The sequence below is a fragment of the Lithobates pipiens genome, unplaced genomic scaffold (assembly GCF_037356315.1).
Source record: "Lithobates pipiens isolate NorthernLeopardFrog02 unplaced genomic scaffold, aLitPip1_a1.2 Scaffold_18, whole genome shotgun sequence".
NCBI classification, from domain to species: domain Eukaryota; kingdom Metazoa; phylum Chordata; class Amphibia; order Anura; family Ranidae; genus Lithobates; species Lithobates pipiens.
The window spans coordinates 352,270,769-352,290,016 of record NW_027507758.1 but is presented as its reverse complement, the minus strand read 5'-3'; the positions used below and the strand labels follow the sequence as shown (position 1 = coordinate 352,290,016).

General features: G+C 39.0%; 1 protein-coding gene across 1 annotated transcript in view; it reads right to left on the bottom strand.

The window, feature by feature from the left end:
• Positions 1-1,425: 1,425 nt before the first annotated feature.
• The window catches only part of LOC143988155 (putative cation-transporting ATPase 13A4), a 65,932-nt gene continuing 48,109 nt past the window's right edge, over positions 1,426-19,248 (bottom strand). Inside the window, exons 23-30 of the mRNA XM_077487484.1 lie at positions 17,590-17,699; positions 13,276-13,372; positions 13,075-13,147; positions 10,662-10,833; positions 9,446-9,663; positions 8,216-8,304; positions 6,720-6,800; positions 1,426-1,965 (exon numbers count right to left, since the gene is read on the bottom strand). Coding sequence (XP_077343610.1) covers positions 1,744-1,965; positions 6,720-6,800; positions 8,216-8,304; positions 9,446-9,663; positions 10,662-10,833; positions 13,075-13,147; positions 13,276-13,372; positions 17,590-17,699 — 1,062 coding nt within the window. The 3' untranslated portion in view covers positions 1,426-1,743. The remainder of the gene's footprint in view (positions 1,966-6,719; positions 6,801-8,215; positions 8,305-9,445; positions 9,664-10,661; positions 10,834-13,074; positions 13,148-13,275; positions 13,373-17,589; positions 17,700-19,248) is intronic.

The window sequence follows — 19,248 nt, the reverse complement described above, 5'->3', positions numbered from 1 at the left end:
CTGAGTAGGAGAGGAGATATTTTGCTGGTCCTACTTACTAGGAACAAACGACATGTTGTCTCCTCTCCTCTGACAGCATTGGTTTCCGGTGCTGGTGCTCGTGCATGAGATTACGTGTGGCCGGCGGCGATCATGATCACCGGTCACGTACATGGGGTCCCCCGTCATGCAGCAGGCTTCATGCAGCGGTGCGATTGTGCCGTAGTATGTACGTGAGCCAATCGGGAACTGGTTAAACTAAACAGTCATGTTAACTATTTCTGAAAACCATCCACTGTTGAAATTATTCCCTTCCCCCACTCTAGGAGGACTTAGTCTGGTTTTATAGAAAAAAACTGTTGTTTAAGATGAAGGGGGAGCCTTCCATGGGTTGGTCTTTTAATCTGACCTCTGCTAGATCTCACCTCCAGAAAAATTTGTAAACTCCCCCTGTAAGTGACTGGGTGATCCATTTACAGTATGGTTTTATGTATTATGTGCATCTTTTTGACAACATGGTTTATTGTTGCTGGAGTCAAGGTATTGGCATCTATGTGGTCCTCTTTGAAGAGTAAGGGTTCTGCATGTGTCATTGTTCTTTCTTATAAGTATCCATTGCTACTAATTTATGTATTAACATGGAGGGTCATCAGCAAGAATACCCTGTTACCCCAGCCTCTAGCCTTAATTCAGTTGTTTATACTTTCAGATACTCTTTGTAGTTTGATTTGCACATCTGTTGGATAGCACAGTGACTTTCGGCCATTCCTCAGTAGAACTGCTTTTTGACCTTTCAAATGTCTAACAATTTGCCAGATTCTTTTCGCCCTCAATAGATAAGAAAATATGATTTTTGTACTTTTTTTGTACTTTACTGTAAAATCATTCTTGAAGTCCATTAAGGGACACAGGTCCCAACCCTATGTGTTATTGGCCTTATGTAGTGCTTCTTCACGAAACTGTGAAATGGTTGTTGGAGGTGGGGTAAATAGGGGCGGCCTTAACAATTTTTATTTGCAGGTGTCCCAACCCCATGGAGGTAACAGTACAGCCAAAATGTCCAATAAGTTGCTGTATTCCTGTGTAAGTAGAAAAATCTTATTTTTCTTTTACAGGTTTATCGTTCGACTGGCCCTTAGCACAATATTCTCCCTTCCATACTACCAGCTGATACCCTATTGCTCTTATTATGCTAAAAGTTTATTTACCTCTTTTACACAAAGTTCATATCTCTGTTCTGAAAATTATAGAACAATGATTTAAAAAGAAATCTGTTTTGCAACATTTCTTCAATGGGGATATCTACCCTTGTTTTTTTTATTTTTTATAATAGTATATGATTTTACAATGTAATTTATACTTTATCTTCAAACAATACATTTTTGTTGCTTGTAAATGAATTAACATGAAACTTAAATGTATATTTAAAAAAAGGAATGTCTCTTTATTTCTTTAACATATCAGTATAAAACAATAATAAAAAAATACATCTTTGCTATACAGTAAACTTCTTTGTCCAGTTCAAAGAAGAAATTTAATATCTTACAATTTGTTTACTCTATTTATAAGTATGCAATGGAGTGCATTTACTTTTTGAAAACTTGGATCACAGAATGGTGCATGTTGGGTGCTGAAATATGTTACAATATTGGCAGAGTTTTTTATATTTAAATGATTAGTTTTGGGTCCCATGAATATGAATTATTGAGAACAAAATTTAAATATATTAACATAATAATGCCGCTATTTTCTTCTTCTCTTTTTCTACTTAACAAATTCATTGCTTTCAAATGCTGGATTACTGTATACTTGTGCTTTGTCATCTGAATGTCTGATAACTGGTTTTGTACGATAGGTCTGATTGATTGGAGGCCAGTTCTGGTCCATTTCCACTGCTCTGATAGTTTTTCTGTATTGACTCTTCGACTTGTAATTAAAGCATTTTTTCATTAGCAGCCAAAGTTTTCTGTTCTCTATTATAAATTCCTAATGAAAACACATTAAAACAATTATAGAATATACACATTTGGAAATGTATACACTCCCACTAGTAAATAACAGCATAATAATGAGACCATAACATATTCATACATATAAAATTTGTGTGGGTAAAATATATAGACCATATTTTTAATGTCGTATTGTAAAGCAATGTTAACATTTAGGCCTCTTTCACATGATCGTCCGTTTTTCAGGCGAATCTGAGCTGGCCACCATTGACTTCTATGGAAAGGCGGATGTCAGCGGAGATGTGTCCGCTGACACCCGCCTGCCATCCGTTCCATCAAGATACGTTCGCCATCCATCCAGCAGGATCAGATCAGATGAAAACGGACAGGCTGTCTGTTTTTATTCAATCTCCCCATAGAGAACAGCGGGGCTCTGACAGGTCCATCCCTGCACAGTGAGCGGAGATGGACCTGTCATCTGCCAGCAAGGATACCCCACTGAGCTAGCGGAGTCCATCCAACGGTTCGCCCCCTGTAAGCCCTTGTAAACACGGTCAGAGATTCCGACAACCAAATCCATCGGATTTTGTCCGACGGATTTTGTCCGAAACTGTTGCATACACACGGTCGGACAAAGTTGTCAGAAAATCCGACATGATGACGTTATTTCGTTATGACGGGACTACGTTCATGCTAGTAGCCAATAGCTTTGGTGTAGGAATTTGATCTGAGCATGCGTGGCACTTTGTCCGTTCGGAATTCTCTACACATGATCAGAGTATGTCCGATCGGAGCATTTTGTCAGAAAATTTTACCAACAAGTTGGAAAACTTGGTCCGTCGCATACTCCGACGGAAACAGTCCGATGTAGACCACACACAGTCGGAATATCCGACAAAACGGTCCGATCGCACACATTCCGTCGGAATCTCAGACCGTGTGTACAAGGGCTAAAAGGGGTCTTAAAGTGATTTAAACGATAACTAGATTATATTTAGTATGCTAAAACAGTATGTATAACAAACAATTCTTGTGTTTTTTTTTTTTTTTTAAGCTTTTTTTAAAGCTGAAGTTTGGCTTAAAAGAAATGTTTTTCGATTATAGATTCAGGAACATTACATGCTTTTTATTTCTAGCAATTTTCCCTGCAATGGTGGCAGGTCCTCTTCACAGAGCTGAATTTCCAGCACTGCAGGCATTCATTTCCTCAACTCTTTGCAGTACATTGAAGTCTTGATGGCCATCCATGGCTTTCTGCCCTCTCCTTCATTCAGAAAACTCCTTGGATTTTTTTCAAAGAATGTAACACTTTTTGTTAAAGGGAGAGAGGATTCTGCCATTCATCTACCCAAATCACAGAATGTATTGCATCAAGTGAAAACAAAAAAAAAACATTCCTGTAAGGAAGGGAGTACAGAAAGGGGCAGGCGGATATCAAGACATTAGAGCCAGAGAAGTTAACCCCTACAGTGCTAGAATTTCAACATTGTGAAGAGGACCTGTCATCACTGCAGGGAACATTTCTACACTAAGGAGCAATCAGCAGGACACAGGATACACATCATTAGAAGTGAGTTATGTTACTGAACCTATATTCCAAAAACATGTTTTAACTAAAAATCTGATTTTTTTTTTTTTTTTTTAGGATTTTTTTTGTTTATACACACTATAGCATACTAAATATCATAAAGCAATGGTTTACATTTACTTTAGATGTTAGCATTGCTTTTTACAAGAAGAAAAATAAAATATGCTAAACTTCAGCTTTATGGATAAAATACCACTTTCATGTTTTTTTCATCATTTTTTGGCATCTCATCCAATCTTTTCACTCACTGCAAGAGGACTGGCTATTGACAACGGGGGATCATGCTTGTGCATTGCATGCTGTATTCTTCATAATAAATTATTTTTTTCATTGGGTTTAGATCTACTTTAACTCCTCTGCTTTCATACCAGTGATGACCTCTTTATGGGGGGTACAGTTGTTCTTAGCATGAAAACAAACAGTACAATATAATCATCCCACAAGCAATGGTCAATCTGCTGCCCAGGCTGGCTTTGTTGCCGGTAGTTTGGGGTTGGGTATTCCAGATTTCTTTACTTGGTGCATTAAATGTTTTTGTCCTGGCAATAAGTGTCAAAGACATCAGCCCTTGGTAACTTTTTATTAGCTGCCTAGTTACTAGGAAAGTGGAGAACATCTAAGGCCACAAGCAATTTTGCTCAGATGATGAAGATTAGGCAAACCAGTTTGAGACATATATAATTTGCATGTTTATGAAGTCTACACAAGTGGTTAACATTGGAAATAGGCAGATTACTGCTGCTGTGAATCATATAAACACTATGATATTAATATACCCAATCAAGAAGGGTGTGACGTGCCACGTATATAGCAGGTCAAATTATTACAAAACACTGTATTCAAGGGTACAGAGATTTCTTGTTATGCCACTGCCCATCATGGTTGGCAGTTGTAATTCAAGGTTCGCCATGGTAATGGTTTCTGAAGAAACTAAAAAAAAACAAACAGCAATATGTCTGCTAATGGTTTACATTGTTCTTCAAAGTAACATCATGTTGCAACACCAGATTTTTCCAGCAGGTGGCACTAAAGGTAAAATCTAGAATTTTAGCTGTCTCCATTATCCCCTTCATGGCCAGGCCATTTTTTTGCTATTTGGCACTTTGCTACTTTAACTGGTAATTTTGTCGCCATGCAACGCTGTACCCAAACAAAATGTATATCTTTCTCGTGGCAGTAATAGAGCCTTCTTTTGGTAGTATTTGATTACCGCTGTGTTTTTTGTTTTGTTTTTTTATTATTATATAAATGAAAAAATACTTTTTTTTTACTTTCTGCTATAAAACATATACTAGAAAAAATTTAAAAAAATGTATAATTTCTTCATAGATTTAGGTAAAAAAGTATTCTGCTACATGTCTTTGGTGTATAGTGACTGTTTTGGATGAAAGTTATACAAACTATGCTATATATACTGGAATTGTTTTTTATACTACTAATGGTGGTGATCAGCGACTTATAGTGGGACTGTGATAGTGCTATGGATAATCTGACACTAACTGACATTGGGTGGGAACTGACTAACTACCACTGACATAACCAGTAACACTGACATCTGACCGTGATCAGTGACAATACTATACACTGTCATTGTACTAATGATACTGACTGTAAAGAGGTTAACATCTTGGGTAACCAAGGTGTTAAATGTGTGCCTAACAGGTGTTAACTTGTGTAGTGTGTGCTGCTTTTTAATTTTTTTCAATTTCTCTTTGTTCCTTATCCCTGCTGTGCAGGGAGATGAAACAGAAGGATTTTGCCCTCTGTGTTGTTAACACAGGGATCTGGGTTGTGATTGGACACAGTCAATCAACATGTCCTGCTGTGTACAATCACAGCAGAGTTTGGTGAGCGGGAGTGTGTATGCATGACCTATACCGGAAAAGCAAGCTACATACACATACGTTTCTGTGCTTGTATGGGCCCGCCGTTAGCAGTACATTGTGGCCGAGTGGTCCAAATATGGTAAAGTACAATTTCATTGATGATGTAGACATAACCCTTCATATTACCACAGACATAGGATTGCTATACACACTGATTTCCTGATTCCGATGAATTCCAGATATGGCCCTTTTTAGATAGGTACACTGATCCAGCTGCAAACAATATAAGTGTGTATATTATACCTGTGAGATCCCTGCGGAAGTGGTCTAATACAAGCATTAGTTGAGAAAATGCAGTGTTCACTGACTGGTACCCCTGCCAAGTGGGCAACTTCCTGTACTCAAATTCAACAAGAGGGCAGCCACTCTGCAAAGCACCTGGAAGCTAACCACAATCATTGTAGCAGTGGTGCCCATGCCTACTACAGTGATTTCCACTTTCCAGAGGGGTCGACAGGTATGACACATACATACTTGCATTGGTCCAAGCTGGACTAATGTAACTGTATAAGAACTGCCATATCTAACCTTCATCTTTGAAGCTGGACTAAACATTCCCATCCTTTACAGCCAAGGAAGCTGCCACCTTAGCCTCCGTTTGATCTGCAGTTGCCTCGGTGGTTCGCTTATGATCAGTTATGACATCAGCCTTTTGATGGTTAATAGTTTGAAAGTACAAAAAACTGTAACAGTTATCACTCACTGCATCCCTTGAATGTAACTGTTTTGGGAAACAGTTAAGTTGATAGGTTTAGTTCCGTATTAAGTATATTTGTTAATATACTAACAATGATAGTGCAGAATGTTGTCTTTTGTTTTTTTTAGCACAGCAGGACTTTTGAAAGGAACTTGGGAAAAGAACTTATCAACTAAGAATTGCTATATGTTTATGTGCACGTTTTTTTTGGACTTTCACTGGTCACATGCTTAATATTGATTTGCACTATTTCTAGCACAGCTGCACCTGTGAAAATAACCTTCCAACTAGAAATGTATGCTTATTTGCATGTATTTTTTAAGTTTTCACTGGCCACATGCTTGATAATTATTTTGTATTTTTGGATTCCTTTTGCACTTAATTTTGTATGCACTACAGTTGCACTTTATTGTATTTATTCAGACTGTCAGTGCTGTCTGTGGTACTCATACCCTTTTTTCAAGTTATCACTAACTGCATCCCTTGAATGTAACAGTTTTGGGAAACAGTTAAGTTGATGGGTTTAGTTCCGTAATAAGTATATCTGTTAATATACTGACAATGATAGTGCAGAATCTTGTCTTCTATAATCTGTATGCTTTCACATGTAGAATACTTACTTCAGCTAAGTATGAAACAATTACCGTAATGATCAATATGATGAGAATAGTGATTCTCCAAGAAGTTGGTATGCACACAAGCTGTAAAAGAATAGATTTGATTATATTACCTTTAATTTCAACTTAGCAATAAAATGATCTCATATGCATGAAATGTCAGGAGTATTTACATTTTCTCCAATGGGAACACAGACAGCAACACAAACTCTTTTTTTTTACCGGAGTGGGGAAAAGTCAGAATCTCTGACAAGTTTTTATTCGGGTCTGGAAGACCATATTGCCCTCATTTCTTGTCTCAATGTCAAAAGCGTAAAACAGGAGGAAAAAAGCTCATCGTTCAAATCACACATAGCAATACAACTTGACAGAGATTCTTACCCTTTTTCCATCTACTCAAAACAAAAGAGAAATAACTTTTTTCCATCTGTATTTGAGTTTTAATGTGTAATTAGGGCCAAAACCAGGAGCCATGATGATTGGCTCTCGAGAACATGATCAGTGTGATAGCCTGCGATTGGCTATCACAGTGATCAGTAACTATGCAACCCACCCCTGTATTCTTTCTCCTCTTAAATGGTACATTGTATCATTTTCTCACTAGAGTAGAGTATGTCAAAAATGTGCGTTAAAAAAAAAGAATATATATATATATATATATATATATATATATATATATATATATATATATATATATATATAAAGATAGTGTGGATCAGAATTAAAGTTTGGGTCAAAGGCTGGGGTCAGTGTGTTTTAAGTAGGATTAAAAAAGAAAAAGCACACAAGCAGGAAACTTGCATGCATTCCATCATAACCGGAAGTGATGTAACATAAGTCTTTCCCTATGCGTTTTTTCATTAGTGAGCCACCTCTTCAAGAGTTGCTGGAAAGCATGCTGTATGAGCCATCGTCATTTCCTGCTTGTGTACAGTTATACGCACATCTATTTTATAAAGCTGTAAGTGTAATTTTAATTGTTATGGTCATTAACCACTTCAGCCCCAGAAGGATTTACCCTCTTCCTGACCAGAACACTTTTGCAATACGGCACTGAGTCGCTTTAACTGACAATTTGCGTGGTCATGCCACACAACAAATTGGAAGTAGAAGAATTTGTTTTGGTTCATTCTTTGTTTGTGGTAATAGCAAGAAATATACAGCTAAAATTCAAATATTATTAACAAGTTATAGTTCTGGATATAATAACTAGTTGTGATTATCTGTATAGTTTTACTAACAAAACTTTCTGCCATGGTTTGTTCTTCTTGCTGGTTGGTTGACCGCATCTCAAGAGGAGGAATGCCAATACTGTTTTTAACAGCATAAATATCTCACCAATCACAATGTTATCTCTTACACACCGGTAAGACACGAGTATGCTTCATAAATACATTACAAAGTAGCTGTCTTTTTTCTTTTTTTTATTGCCTCAAAACATTGTTGCATACACTGTAATTCTTTTTTGAAAAGCTTGTAAAACAAATTGGCTCACTTACCTCCATCACTTTATATACATTGTCAATGTCAGCAAATAAAATAAAGATGCAGACTCCAAGCTGGATTGTCAGTACAGCAGTAAATATATCTGTGTTGAAATAAGAGAATGTGAAAATGTATGTTTCATCCATCATAAGATCACATAATATTTATACTAATATGGGTTGTGGTATAGATTAGTGACAAATTCAAAAAGGTACCAACATCCCTGAATAGAGAATATATGCAGGAAGGTTTTTTTGGGATTTTAAAAATGCCAGAAACACAAAAAAGACAGAAACGTATATTTATATAAAAATTAGGGCTGTTACTGATTAAAATTGTCATGTTCGATTAATCGATTTGTTTTAATCGATTGACTCATTTTGATTAATTATAACGCACATACAGATCCAACTACTTTTAGCTGATCTCCTTGCATTGCAACTCTGCATTAGTCAATGGTAAATGTGGTATACACTATATACAATCACCCGACACTACTTAGTTTACACAATCCATGACTTAACTTCACAGTCCACACAAATACGTTTTAAATTCAAACTGTAGCACCGAAGTAAGTAATTTTTTTTTCCACAGTAGCGTGACAATCCCTCCACCTCCGGTCTAACTAATCATTCTCACCTTATGGCATGGACCCCTGTGCAAACAGGTGATCATGCAAGCGGGTATAAAAAGGGTTAACACGGACCATAAACTTCTCTCCTATCTCCTTAGATCTCAGCAAAGAAGCCAGCTCATGGGTAGAAAGAAAAGATCTAAGTGCTCACCTTTTAAGTTTAAGATTTCATTTTTGTGTTCAAACACAAACTACTCACATAAAGATGATAAAAACACAGCATGTAAAGCCGACAATCGTGTTAGTTCCGTAGAGCAGCAGCGGGTGACATCTTCCGTATGCATTACGTTCAATCAGAACTTTGACGTCACCGGACTTCTCGCCCCTTCCCTTTGTTAGCAGACAGAGGCACTTGGGGAAGGGGGAGGAGTCCAGTGACATCGCTATCCGTGACGTCACCGGATCTCAGACAGAACTCCCTGAAGACCCAGAAGCCGGCGGAGAGGTGAGTACCGATCAAAAGAATTTTGATCGATCAAAAAAATGCATCGATTAATCGAGGAATTCATCTTTAATTTCCACAGCCCTAATAAAAATACATCTTTATTTATACATTTTTTTCTAACACTGGCTTTTATTCATATTCATAGTCATATTTAATGATACTTACAATTTGTATATATAGCTTGTCGAAACGGCTTGCCCTTGGAGAATACAAATGCCACAATTATGCAGTGGATTGTAGTCAGTGGCCACAGTGTGGCTGTTTCATAGCTCTCATGGTTCATGTTCAGATCAAACCCAGTTTGAGTATTTGCAGTTTGCGGTCCAGTGCTGTTAAAGAATGTAGTGGTGTTTGAAGTACTGGCATTTCCATAGATACAAGCTCTGGAACGGCAGGATAAACTTCCAGTTATACAGTTCCTCTTTTTATTTCACACTGACTTTTGTTTAGCTATGTGCTCTTCGATACATATAAACTATATATACTATAGAAACTATGCAGTATATACTACGAAGAGCTTATGTTGATGGAAACAGGATCTATGAGTGCAGGACAGGATGAGCGAAAGGTCCGCCCCCTCTATAGATCGTGTTTTATTCATAGCGGTTGTAGTATGGCTTCTATGAATAGAGAAGATGGTCAGAAAGCGTGGGCATAGCTGCGCACTCTTGACGAGAGCCTGTGACAATGTCCACAGTTCTATTAACCCCCGCTGCACTGGAAGTTCATGGTTGCAGGACAATTAATGGAAGAGGATACCGCCTAGCAGAAAAGGCATCAGCAGGTTTTTCATCATAATGCATTCTGTGCATTCTGATCCAGCGATGTGCACTGTCGCTCTCCTCATTGGACAGATTGATAGCAATCAAATCAAAAGCTGTGACACGGGAGCGGGGGGGGGGGGCATTGTCTGTGTCAATGGATGCAGCAGCAGAATCGGGTGCCCCCATGGAAAGCGGTTTTCCGCGGGGGGCACCCCATGAAGGGGAGGGGCTTGGAGCACCCACGTGGCAACCCAGAAGAGAATCAGGGCTGTTCTGTGCAAAACCCTTGCACAGAGCAGGTTAGTATAGGCATGTTTGTTATTTTTACTTAATAAAAAAAGAGCATTTACAAAACACTTTAAAGATGAAAAAGCAACCATTTCTGGCTTATTCAAGAAAGTAGCATGAACATTCATGATAATGTACCTATAAAATACCCAACAACAACTAAAAGAATTACTCAATTCTAACCTGGTTTTACTGAATTCTAACCTAGAAATAATGACTGCAATTTTATGCTACACTGTTCTAAATGTAGTTTATCAGGCAGAAGTAATCCTTAACCTGACCAGTAGTGCCTTTTGTTGAATCTAATCTGCTGGCTGAGAAGTGCTTACCTGCTAGGATGCTCAGAATACCATGTTTGTTGCTGGACAACAACAAATCCATAGACTTGAATGGCTGTAGTGACAATTACATGAATGACTACTGAGAGCAAGAGAGGAGGTGACATAAGCTGTGCTGGAGGCCTGTATGGTGCTAGTTTTGGATATGCATGGTTTAAACTCACTATAAAAAAACAAAACAAATATATACTTATTATTTAGCAACAAAAAGCTAAGTTCTAGTAATTATAAATGTCTTAACTAACTTTATTAAACTATATTTTCAACATTCACCTAACAATCATTTTTACATGCAAACTGACTATGCTTCTGAGTTAAAGCGCTTGTTACCTCAACACTTCATACTTCTGATATGTGCCTGCTGTACTTGTATAAAAAGGTATCCTGTTCTGTTTGCATTGCTTCCTCTGTGTGAAATCCTTGGTGTACCTGCTAGTCCATCTGCTTTCCTATTAAAAAAAATGACCACACTAAGCAGGAGAGCACAGTGTGGTCAGTTCTCTACCTATGTTGGGAACTCAACCTGCTCTCATCCAATGATCACGCTTGTCACCACACAAACCACACATCCATTCACTAGGAAGCTCAGTGTGCTGCTGCTTCTCTCCCCCCTGGCTCTTATGCAGCTGAGAACAGAGAGAATGTGATAATTTATATAAAAAAAAGGGAAAACAGGTATTTATAATGTTTTCCCAGTCATTTCAATTTGAAAATGAATGGGTTGTTTTACAAGGTGAATGTTTACAATCACTATACATTACTATCAAATCATTCTCTGCAGCTATTACCTTTTGTACCACCACCCCCTACTTTTAGAATGTAAGCTCTATGAGCAGGACCCTCCTGTACCTTTTGTATTGTACTGTAATTGTGTTGTCCCCCCTTATACATTGTAAAGCGCTGCGTAAACTGTTGGCGCTATATAAATCGTGTATAATAATGATAATAATAATAAGTTGTCACTAGATGGCACTATTCATCCATTCTATGTTCGGCATACAGTTATTGATATAATGTAGGGATACTGAGAGCCAGCAATGTTCCCACAGCAGACAACCATTTTGGCCCCCATCCCACGTCAGCTGCATTGTTTAAAATTTTCTTTTAACTACACTGGAATTAAATGGCTTTCACAGTAAATGCTGTCAAAAATAACTATGTGGGCTTACAACAGTAAGAAAATAAAAAATATGAATATCATAGTAAATATAATTATATATAGAAATTAAATAATGTAAAAAAAAAAACTATTTGTAACGATTTATTTTGTAAACTATAATAAAGCCTCTCCTCTGCTGTTTGGTTATACCTGTGTACTATGTTAATTGTAACATTTTGTTTGACTCTCAGAAATTCTAGAGCATACACAGAATAACAGTCAGAGTCATATAATGGCTGCACACATGGACAAGTTTGAAGAGGTGCTAATTATCCATCCTTTCCTGTCCACATCCAAGGGGATATTGCCCCATACATGGGCTTTTTATCTTCATATTGTCTAGGACTAAATTGCGTTTTACTAGTCATTCAATATATGGGTAGTTGAAAGATAAACTCCAGACAGTTTAATTGTGTTGGATAATGTTTACAAGAGTAATGCCCTGTACATCCGTTGGATTTTTTCAGACGGATTTTGGCCCAAACTTGTCTTGCATACACACGGTCGCACAAAGTTGTCGGAAAATCCGATCGTTCTGAACGTGGTGACGTACAACACGTACGACGGGACTATAAAGAGGGCAGTAGTCAATAGCTTTTGTCTCGTAAATTACTCTGAGCATGCGTGGCACTTTGTCCGTCGGAATTGTCTACACACGATCGGAATTTAAACAATCGTATTTTGTTTTCGGAAAATTTTAGATCCTGCGCTCAAACTTTGTGTGTCGGAAATTCCGATGGAAAGGGTCCGATGGAGCCCGCACATGATTGGATTTTCCGACAACATGATCCGATCGCACATTTTCCGTCGGAAAGTCGGACCGTGTGTACGGGGCATTAGATCTTTTGGTCATTTTATTGTTGTGTTCCCACTGGGTAGATTTACCTTTATTTTCTGTATCAGTGACCCCCAGTGCATTGCTGCAAGCGTCAAGTAATCCTAGACCTATCTAGAGTGAATTATTTATATATTTCATTGAAAAATCGAACTAGTGCTGGTGACAACATCAATCTTTACAATGGGGACACAGACTGCAATAAAGCCCAAATAGAGCATTTAACCTTCCCTCCATTAATAAAAAAATGGCTGGAGAACACGTTTCCATTTAGACTACCCTACAGTTACTTGGGAACCTTTGATATTACCAGGTTAAGCACATCCTGCTTTTGTTTCTTGAAAACTTTTGCTGGCTTCTGAAAATTAGACAGGGATATAGCTTGTGTGGATAAATGTCACATGTCTTACTTGTTAAGCAGACTACGATAGTTACAGCCATATCCTGGGCAAGAAGTTGGTAGTTTGACAAGATGTTAATTTGCTAAAAAAAGGAAAAGAAGTGCTAAATGTATTATATAGTATAATTAAATTTATTCCTATGTATACAGTAACCTATAGCAAACAATTGTGTTAAAAAAGAACGCATTATAAAAAAATAATAATAATTACCCAGTATAGTAGCAATAAACAAACAAACTGGATCATGGCATAAAGGGTCATGTATTTAAAAACGCAGAAAGATGTGACCAGCGCAGCTCTCCCTTCCCTGTGAAGGAAGACAAATAAATCATTAATGGCTATGACACAGCCGTTCAGGTTGGGGAGAAGGATACCCATAAACATCAACTAACCATTGTACAATCCAGGCCACATTGTCACATACTGCAACATATATTGGTGGGAAAGCATATTTATAAATGATTGCAAAGATAAATCATAAAATGGGCACTGCGTGAGTTTCTGCTCAGTGTATACTTGGCTGAGATAATTGTGAAATGAGCTTTCACAAAGAAGTAGTTTTGGTAGTCAAATCTACCAAACGCCAACTTATCTCTATGCATAGCTTAATTTACAGGAACTTAATTAGCTATCAAATCATGCAAGTAATAAAAACAATGTAGTAGTAAACTGTTGTTTATTCACAAATCCTGGACGTTCTTGGATGGATGCAAATTCTAAGCTTGTAGCAGTAAATCTATTCATTGACTTTTGCCTCACACCTAAATTCTCCCTAGCATTAGTATTATTATTATATGGGATTTATATAATGCACAGCGCTTTATAATACAAAGGGAGACAGTACTGTTAAAATACAATTCAATACTGTTTTTTAGTAATATTTTTTCTTGCCACCACATGCAATGCAGGTTCAACAATTATCCTCTCTTTATCAGTAGGTGAACCTGTCAATTAAATTGTGTGACTTTCATTATGTCTCCCAAAGTAGGTAGCATGGTCTGACTAATCTGGTTGGGTTATTGACTTCTCAGTTACCTTCTAGATAAACTGAGACAGTAGTGCTTTTTGCCTGCCACTAGTGGAACTAGTGGATATACATTTTTGATGTGTATAACTTACCATTTTGGAAGAACTGAACCTTGTACCTGTACCCCCATCCAGTGCCATCTTAAGAGCATTATAGGCCCCCGGGCAATACAGTGCACTGGGGCCCTGTCTACACAATCATGCAGGATTGCCCATCAAATGCAGATTTTCTGTGCCCATGAATGCAGCCGCACTGTGCCCATCAAATGCAGCCTCACTTTGCCCATGAATGCAACCTCACTGTGCCCACCATTGCAGCCTCACTGTGCCTGAGTGCGCAGCCTCACTGTCCCCACCATTACATGCTCACTGTGCCTGTGACTGCAGCCTCACTGTACCCACCATTGCAGCTTTACTGTGCTCATGAATGCAGCCACACTGTGCCCACCATTGCAGCTTCACTGTGCCCACCATTGCAGCCTCACTGTTCCCATCATTGTAGCCTCCCTGTGCCCATGATTTCAGCTTCACTGTGCCCACCATGGCAGCCTCACTGTGCCCATGAATGCAGCCTCACTGTGCCCACCATTGCAGCTTCACTGTGCCCACCATTGCACCCTCACTGTGTCCACCATTACAGCATCACTGTGTCCACCATTACAGCCTCACTGTGCCCATGAATGCAGTCTCACTGTGCCCACAATTGCACCCTCACTGTGCCCATGAATGCAGCATCACTGTGCCAATTAATATAGAAGCACCATCGCCTGGTAACACACAAACACACAGTGGGCATCTCCTCCTGTGTATCACGGAGCTGGCTGGGTCTGTGTTTGGCGGCCGTGCTGTAATAAGGTCCTACCCCACTAGATTGGCTCGTGTGATAAGCGGAACACTAATTCAATCTACTATTGCACAAGCCGGTCTAGGGGCTAACCTTGTTACAGCATGGCCGCCGAACACAGACCCAGCCAGCTCTGTAATACACATGAGGAGGAGGAGAGAGGGAAAGAGCGGAGTGCTGCAGCCGCAACTTAAAGCAGCCCCAGGGCAGGCGGCCTACCGAGAATTCTCCTGGTATCCTGGTAGGCCAGCCCAGCCCTGGCTGGGGCTGCTGGGCAGGTGGGACCCCACGGGCAACTGCCCAGCATGCCCATGCGAAAAGACAGCCCTTCTCCCACCCCGTTTATAAAAACTTTAATAAAATGAGATTGAACTAAAATACAATTCAATACAAGAAAATTACTTGGGCCCTGCTTGTGAGAGCTTAGAGTCAATGCAGTATCATCTTTCTACCCAACTGTGTTTTACATGTAAAATAATCATTTGTGGCCCAGGGAACTGTCTGTCTGTCAACACTATGCATTCATTTTGAATAAAGGTTGCAGACTTTACTGGAAGAGTGAATTCAATTTATCCCTCCTCTACTGCTGCTGACTACCGAGAAAATGATATGTGTTGCACCACAAAAATAACAGATAAGACTGATTGGTTGCTATATACTTTGCTCTCACACCTTCACTTTATTGCCACAACTCATTTGTAAATAGGTCCTTATCTAAATCTCTTTTATTTAATTGATTAACTTTTATTGTTTGAGCTCTCCTGTACTTTCATATACAGTATAACTGTTTTTTAGAAATTTCTATGACACTGTGATTAAAGAATAGTATTCTCAAAAGCTTACACTACAAAATATATTTAAAGTGATTGTAAAGTCTCATTTTTTTTGTTAAAAATAACAAACATGTCACACTTTCCTGCTCTGTGTAGTGGTTTTGCACAGAGCAGCCAAGATCCTCCTCGTCTAGGGCCCCTTTTCTGCGTTCCTGGCCCCTCCCTCCTGTTAGGTGCCCCCACAGCAAGCAGGTTGCTATAGGGGCACCCAAGCCAAGCCGCAGCTCTGTGTGTTCATTCAGACCCGCCCCCTCTCTCTCCTCATTGGCTCACTGACTTTGATTGACAGCAGCTGGAGCCAATTGCTCTTTGCTTCCAACTCATCCAATGAGAGGGGGAGACAGCCGAGTCTCTTCTGCAACATCGTTAGTTCTAGATGGGGCTCAGGTAAGTATTAGGATGGCTGAGGGGGGCCCCTGCACAGCTGCACACAGAATGCCTTCTATCTTAATGCATTAAGATGAAAACCTTCTGCCTTTACAACCAATTTAAGTACAAAAGTATATTTTGTTACCCAAAGAAGTTGATGGTGCATTGATGAATTTTTTAGAAAGAGGCTTCTATGGCAATCACAATCTGTACTGCACAGCACATCTCACTGGGTTGATGGTAGACGATAAGCTTCTAGCTTCAGCTTGTTCAATTAAGCTTTGACAAAAAAAAATGGATGCTGATTGGTTTCTATGCAGAGCTGCACCAGATTTTGCTCCCTCCAGTTTTAGTAAATCAACCCCACTGTGTACATCCACTTTCTAGGTGCATTGGCTCATCTGGATTTCCACCAGTCTACAGAGGGGATGGTCATATGGCTCATCTTGGCAGCCTCACTTCACGTTTTCGGTTCCATGCCTCATAGATCCACCACCGTACGGTGAGTTGGGTCCATTACTTCTGGTAAGGTACCCTCTTGTTTTCCCCAATTTCCTGGAAGGTGAAGACACTCCTGCATGTATTTTCCTATTGCCCATATATTTACTCAAGAGACTGTCAGATATCTCTAGCAACAGTGTTTCCTCAATTGCCATTGTTCACTTTGATGTTTTATGGACTATCACATGTTTGTTCTTATTCACATTTGAATCACTTATCACATATCTATGATTATACGTGAGTTTTTTTTTTTTTTTAATTCACGTATGATAACATGTTTTGGTAGTTTCTTTCAGTTGTCACTGTTCATTTTTATGTTTTTTGTACTATCACATTTCTGTTTCTATTCATATTTGAAACAGTATTTTTTATTTACTCATTACATGCCCGTGGTAAACATTGGTTTGCTTTTCTCATCCACATATGATATTGTGCTCCTGTTAGTGGGCCAATAACATTGCTAATCTTATGTCATTATAGGTTATTTTGATTACACTGGCAATTTTGATTAGCATATTTCACTACAGTGGTGCAACTTTTTTCTGCAATTCACTATTGCATAAGGTTGTTTACATCTTTCCTGTGCTCTTCACTATGAGAGATGGGTCACTATACATTTACAACTGCAGTGTGCTTAACTTCCAGTTTCCCCTCCCTGGGGGGTAGTTTCCAGCATTTTCAATGAGGAATCCAATAGGGGTTGGTGAGAGTGTCACTGGCTATCCTATGGATCCTTTATAGCAATAAATACAGCATGCATACAATGCGCTATAAAGAGGAGACGCAGAAAGCACAGTTGATAGCAATATCCTGGCTGTCATCATTAAGCATGACAATAGGAGCACAGTAAAAAAATCATATAGAGAATTTAACACAAGGTTTAGAAAGTGTTTAATTTGTATTCAACAGTTAAATGAGTTATATAAATAAACTAAGTGTTTCTCAGCTTACTTGATTAGTTCTGGGATACATTTTATGTTTGGAGTACGGGAAGTAAATGGAGAGGCAACTGAAGCTTCTTGCTCAGACAGTGATATGCCAGCATGGGCCACTTTTAGAGCCTGTAATGTAAAAGTAATCATTAATGATGTTTTAGGACCATTGTGGAAAATATGCTTACAATAAAAAGCCTAAACAATAGTGGACCATACCAATACAAAGGAATCCTGAAGAACTCCAATTTAAAGACCAGCAAGTGGAAGCCAATTCTTTTTTTACGACAGTCCATAAACAAACAAATATGGTCATAATGTAATTTCCCAAATTGATTGTCAAGCATCTATAATTGCATCAGACCATGCTCCTCAATTTGTTTTTCTGATACTGATTGTTCACTTAAATAACCCAGACTTAAGATATCTGCTGCTACTTATGTGAACACAGCTGGGGAGATTCTGAAGCTTTGCATGCATGATTAAATGAGTTTGTATTGTGTTTGTGGTATTTTTTTTTGTGTTGGGACTGCACTGATATTGCATTTTATTAAGCATTATTTATGATGGGGGCATGGCCTAGCGAGGAAGTCAGATGGGCGTGTGATCCCGGAGCTCCGGAGACACAGGGACAACAGCAGCACAGAGCAACCCATCCACGGGGTAAATTCACATGATCCAGCAGCGGGCACAGCACGGGTACTCTGCGATCATGTCCGTGAAATAGAGGAACGATCAAATACCCCAGCGCCTGATGGACTTTTTTTTACACCAAACGGCAGAGGAGATGGACAAGATGGTGCCGAGGCCTACTCTTCTCATCAAGCCAAAGTGATCTAAGAAAGGTAATTGTTCCCCAAATAATGGATCCCCCGGTGACAAACACTATTACCCTCCTACCCCATCTTCCCAGAGCTCAACCAAAACAAAACCCAAGCTGGATGACAATGGATTGAGCTTGGTAGAGAGCCCAGCCTCAGAATCAGGGGGGGACACAAGGGAACTACCAGAATCAATTGAATCTTTCCCCACACAGAACCAACCAGTACTAGATATGGTACTGAAGGACATGCTTCTCTCATTACGAAGCACACTACAATCTGACATGGCCGCATATATGCACCGCATTACCAGAGACATACAAGATGGGGGAAATAGAGTGGATCACATTGAGATAAAAATGGAGGAATATGCTTCCACCATAAATTACTTGGTTGATGCCCATGATGAAAAGGAGGCAGACAATAAATTGTATTAAAGCAAAGTTAGCAGACTTGGAGGACAGGTCCAGAAGGAACAACCTGAAAATTAAGGTGATTACCAAATCAGTGACACAATCAGATCTGGGCCTCTACACAGCTATCTTGTTTAAGTCCCTCATACCAAGTCTCAAAGATTTAGATGTAACCATTGATAGGATTCATTGCCTACCTAAGCCATCCCATCTGCCAGAGATGTACTACTCAGGCTGCATTTCTTCCATGTCAAAGAACAGCTCATGAACACAATGAGAAAGCAAGAGCAAATTCCATCACAATATCAAAGCCTACAAATGTTTGCCGACTTATCTCAACCTACCCTGCAAAAACGAAAAAGCCTGAATACTGTGACGAAAATATTGCGTAATCACAAAATTGCTTATAGGTGGGTTACCCAACAAAAATTTCCATCACAATGG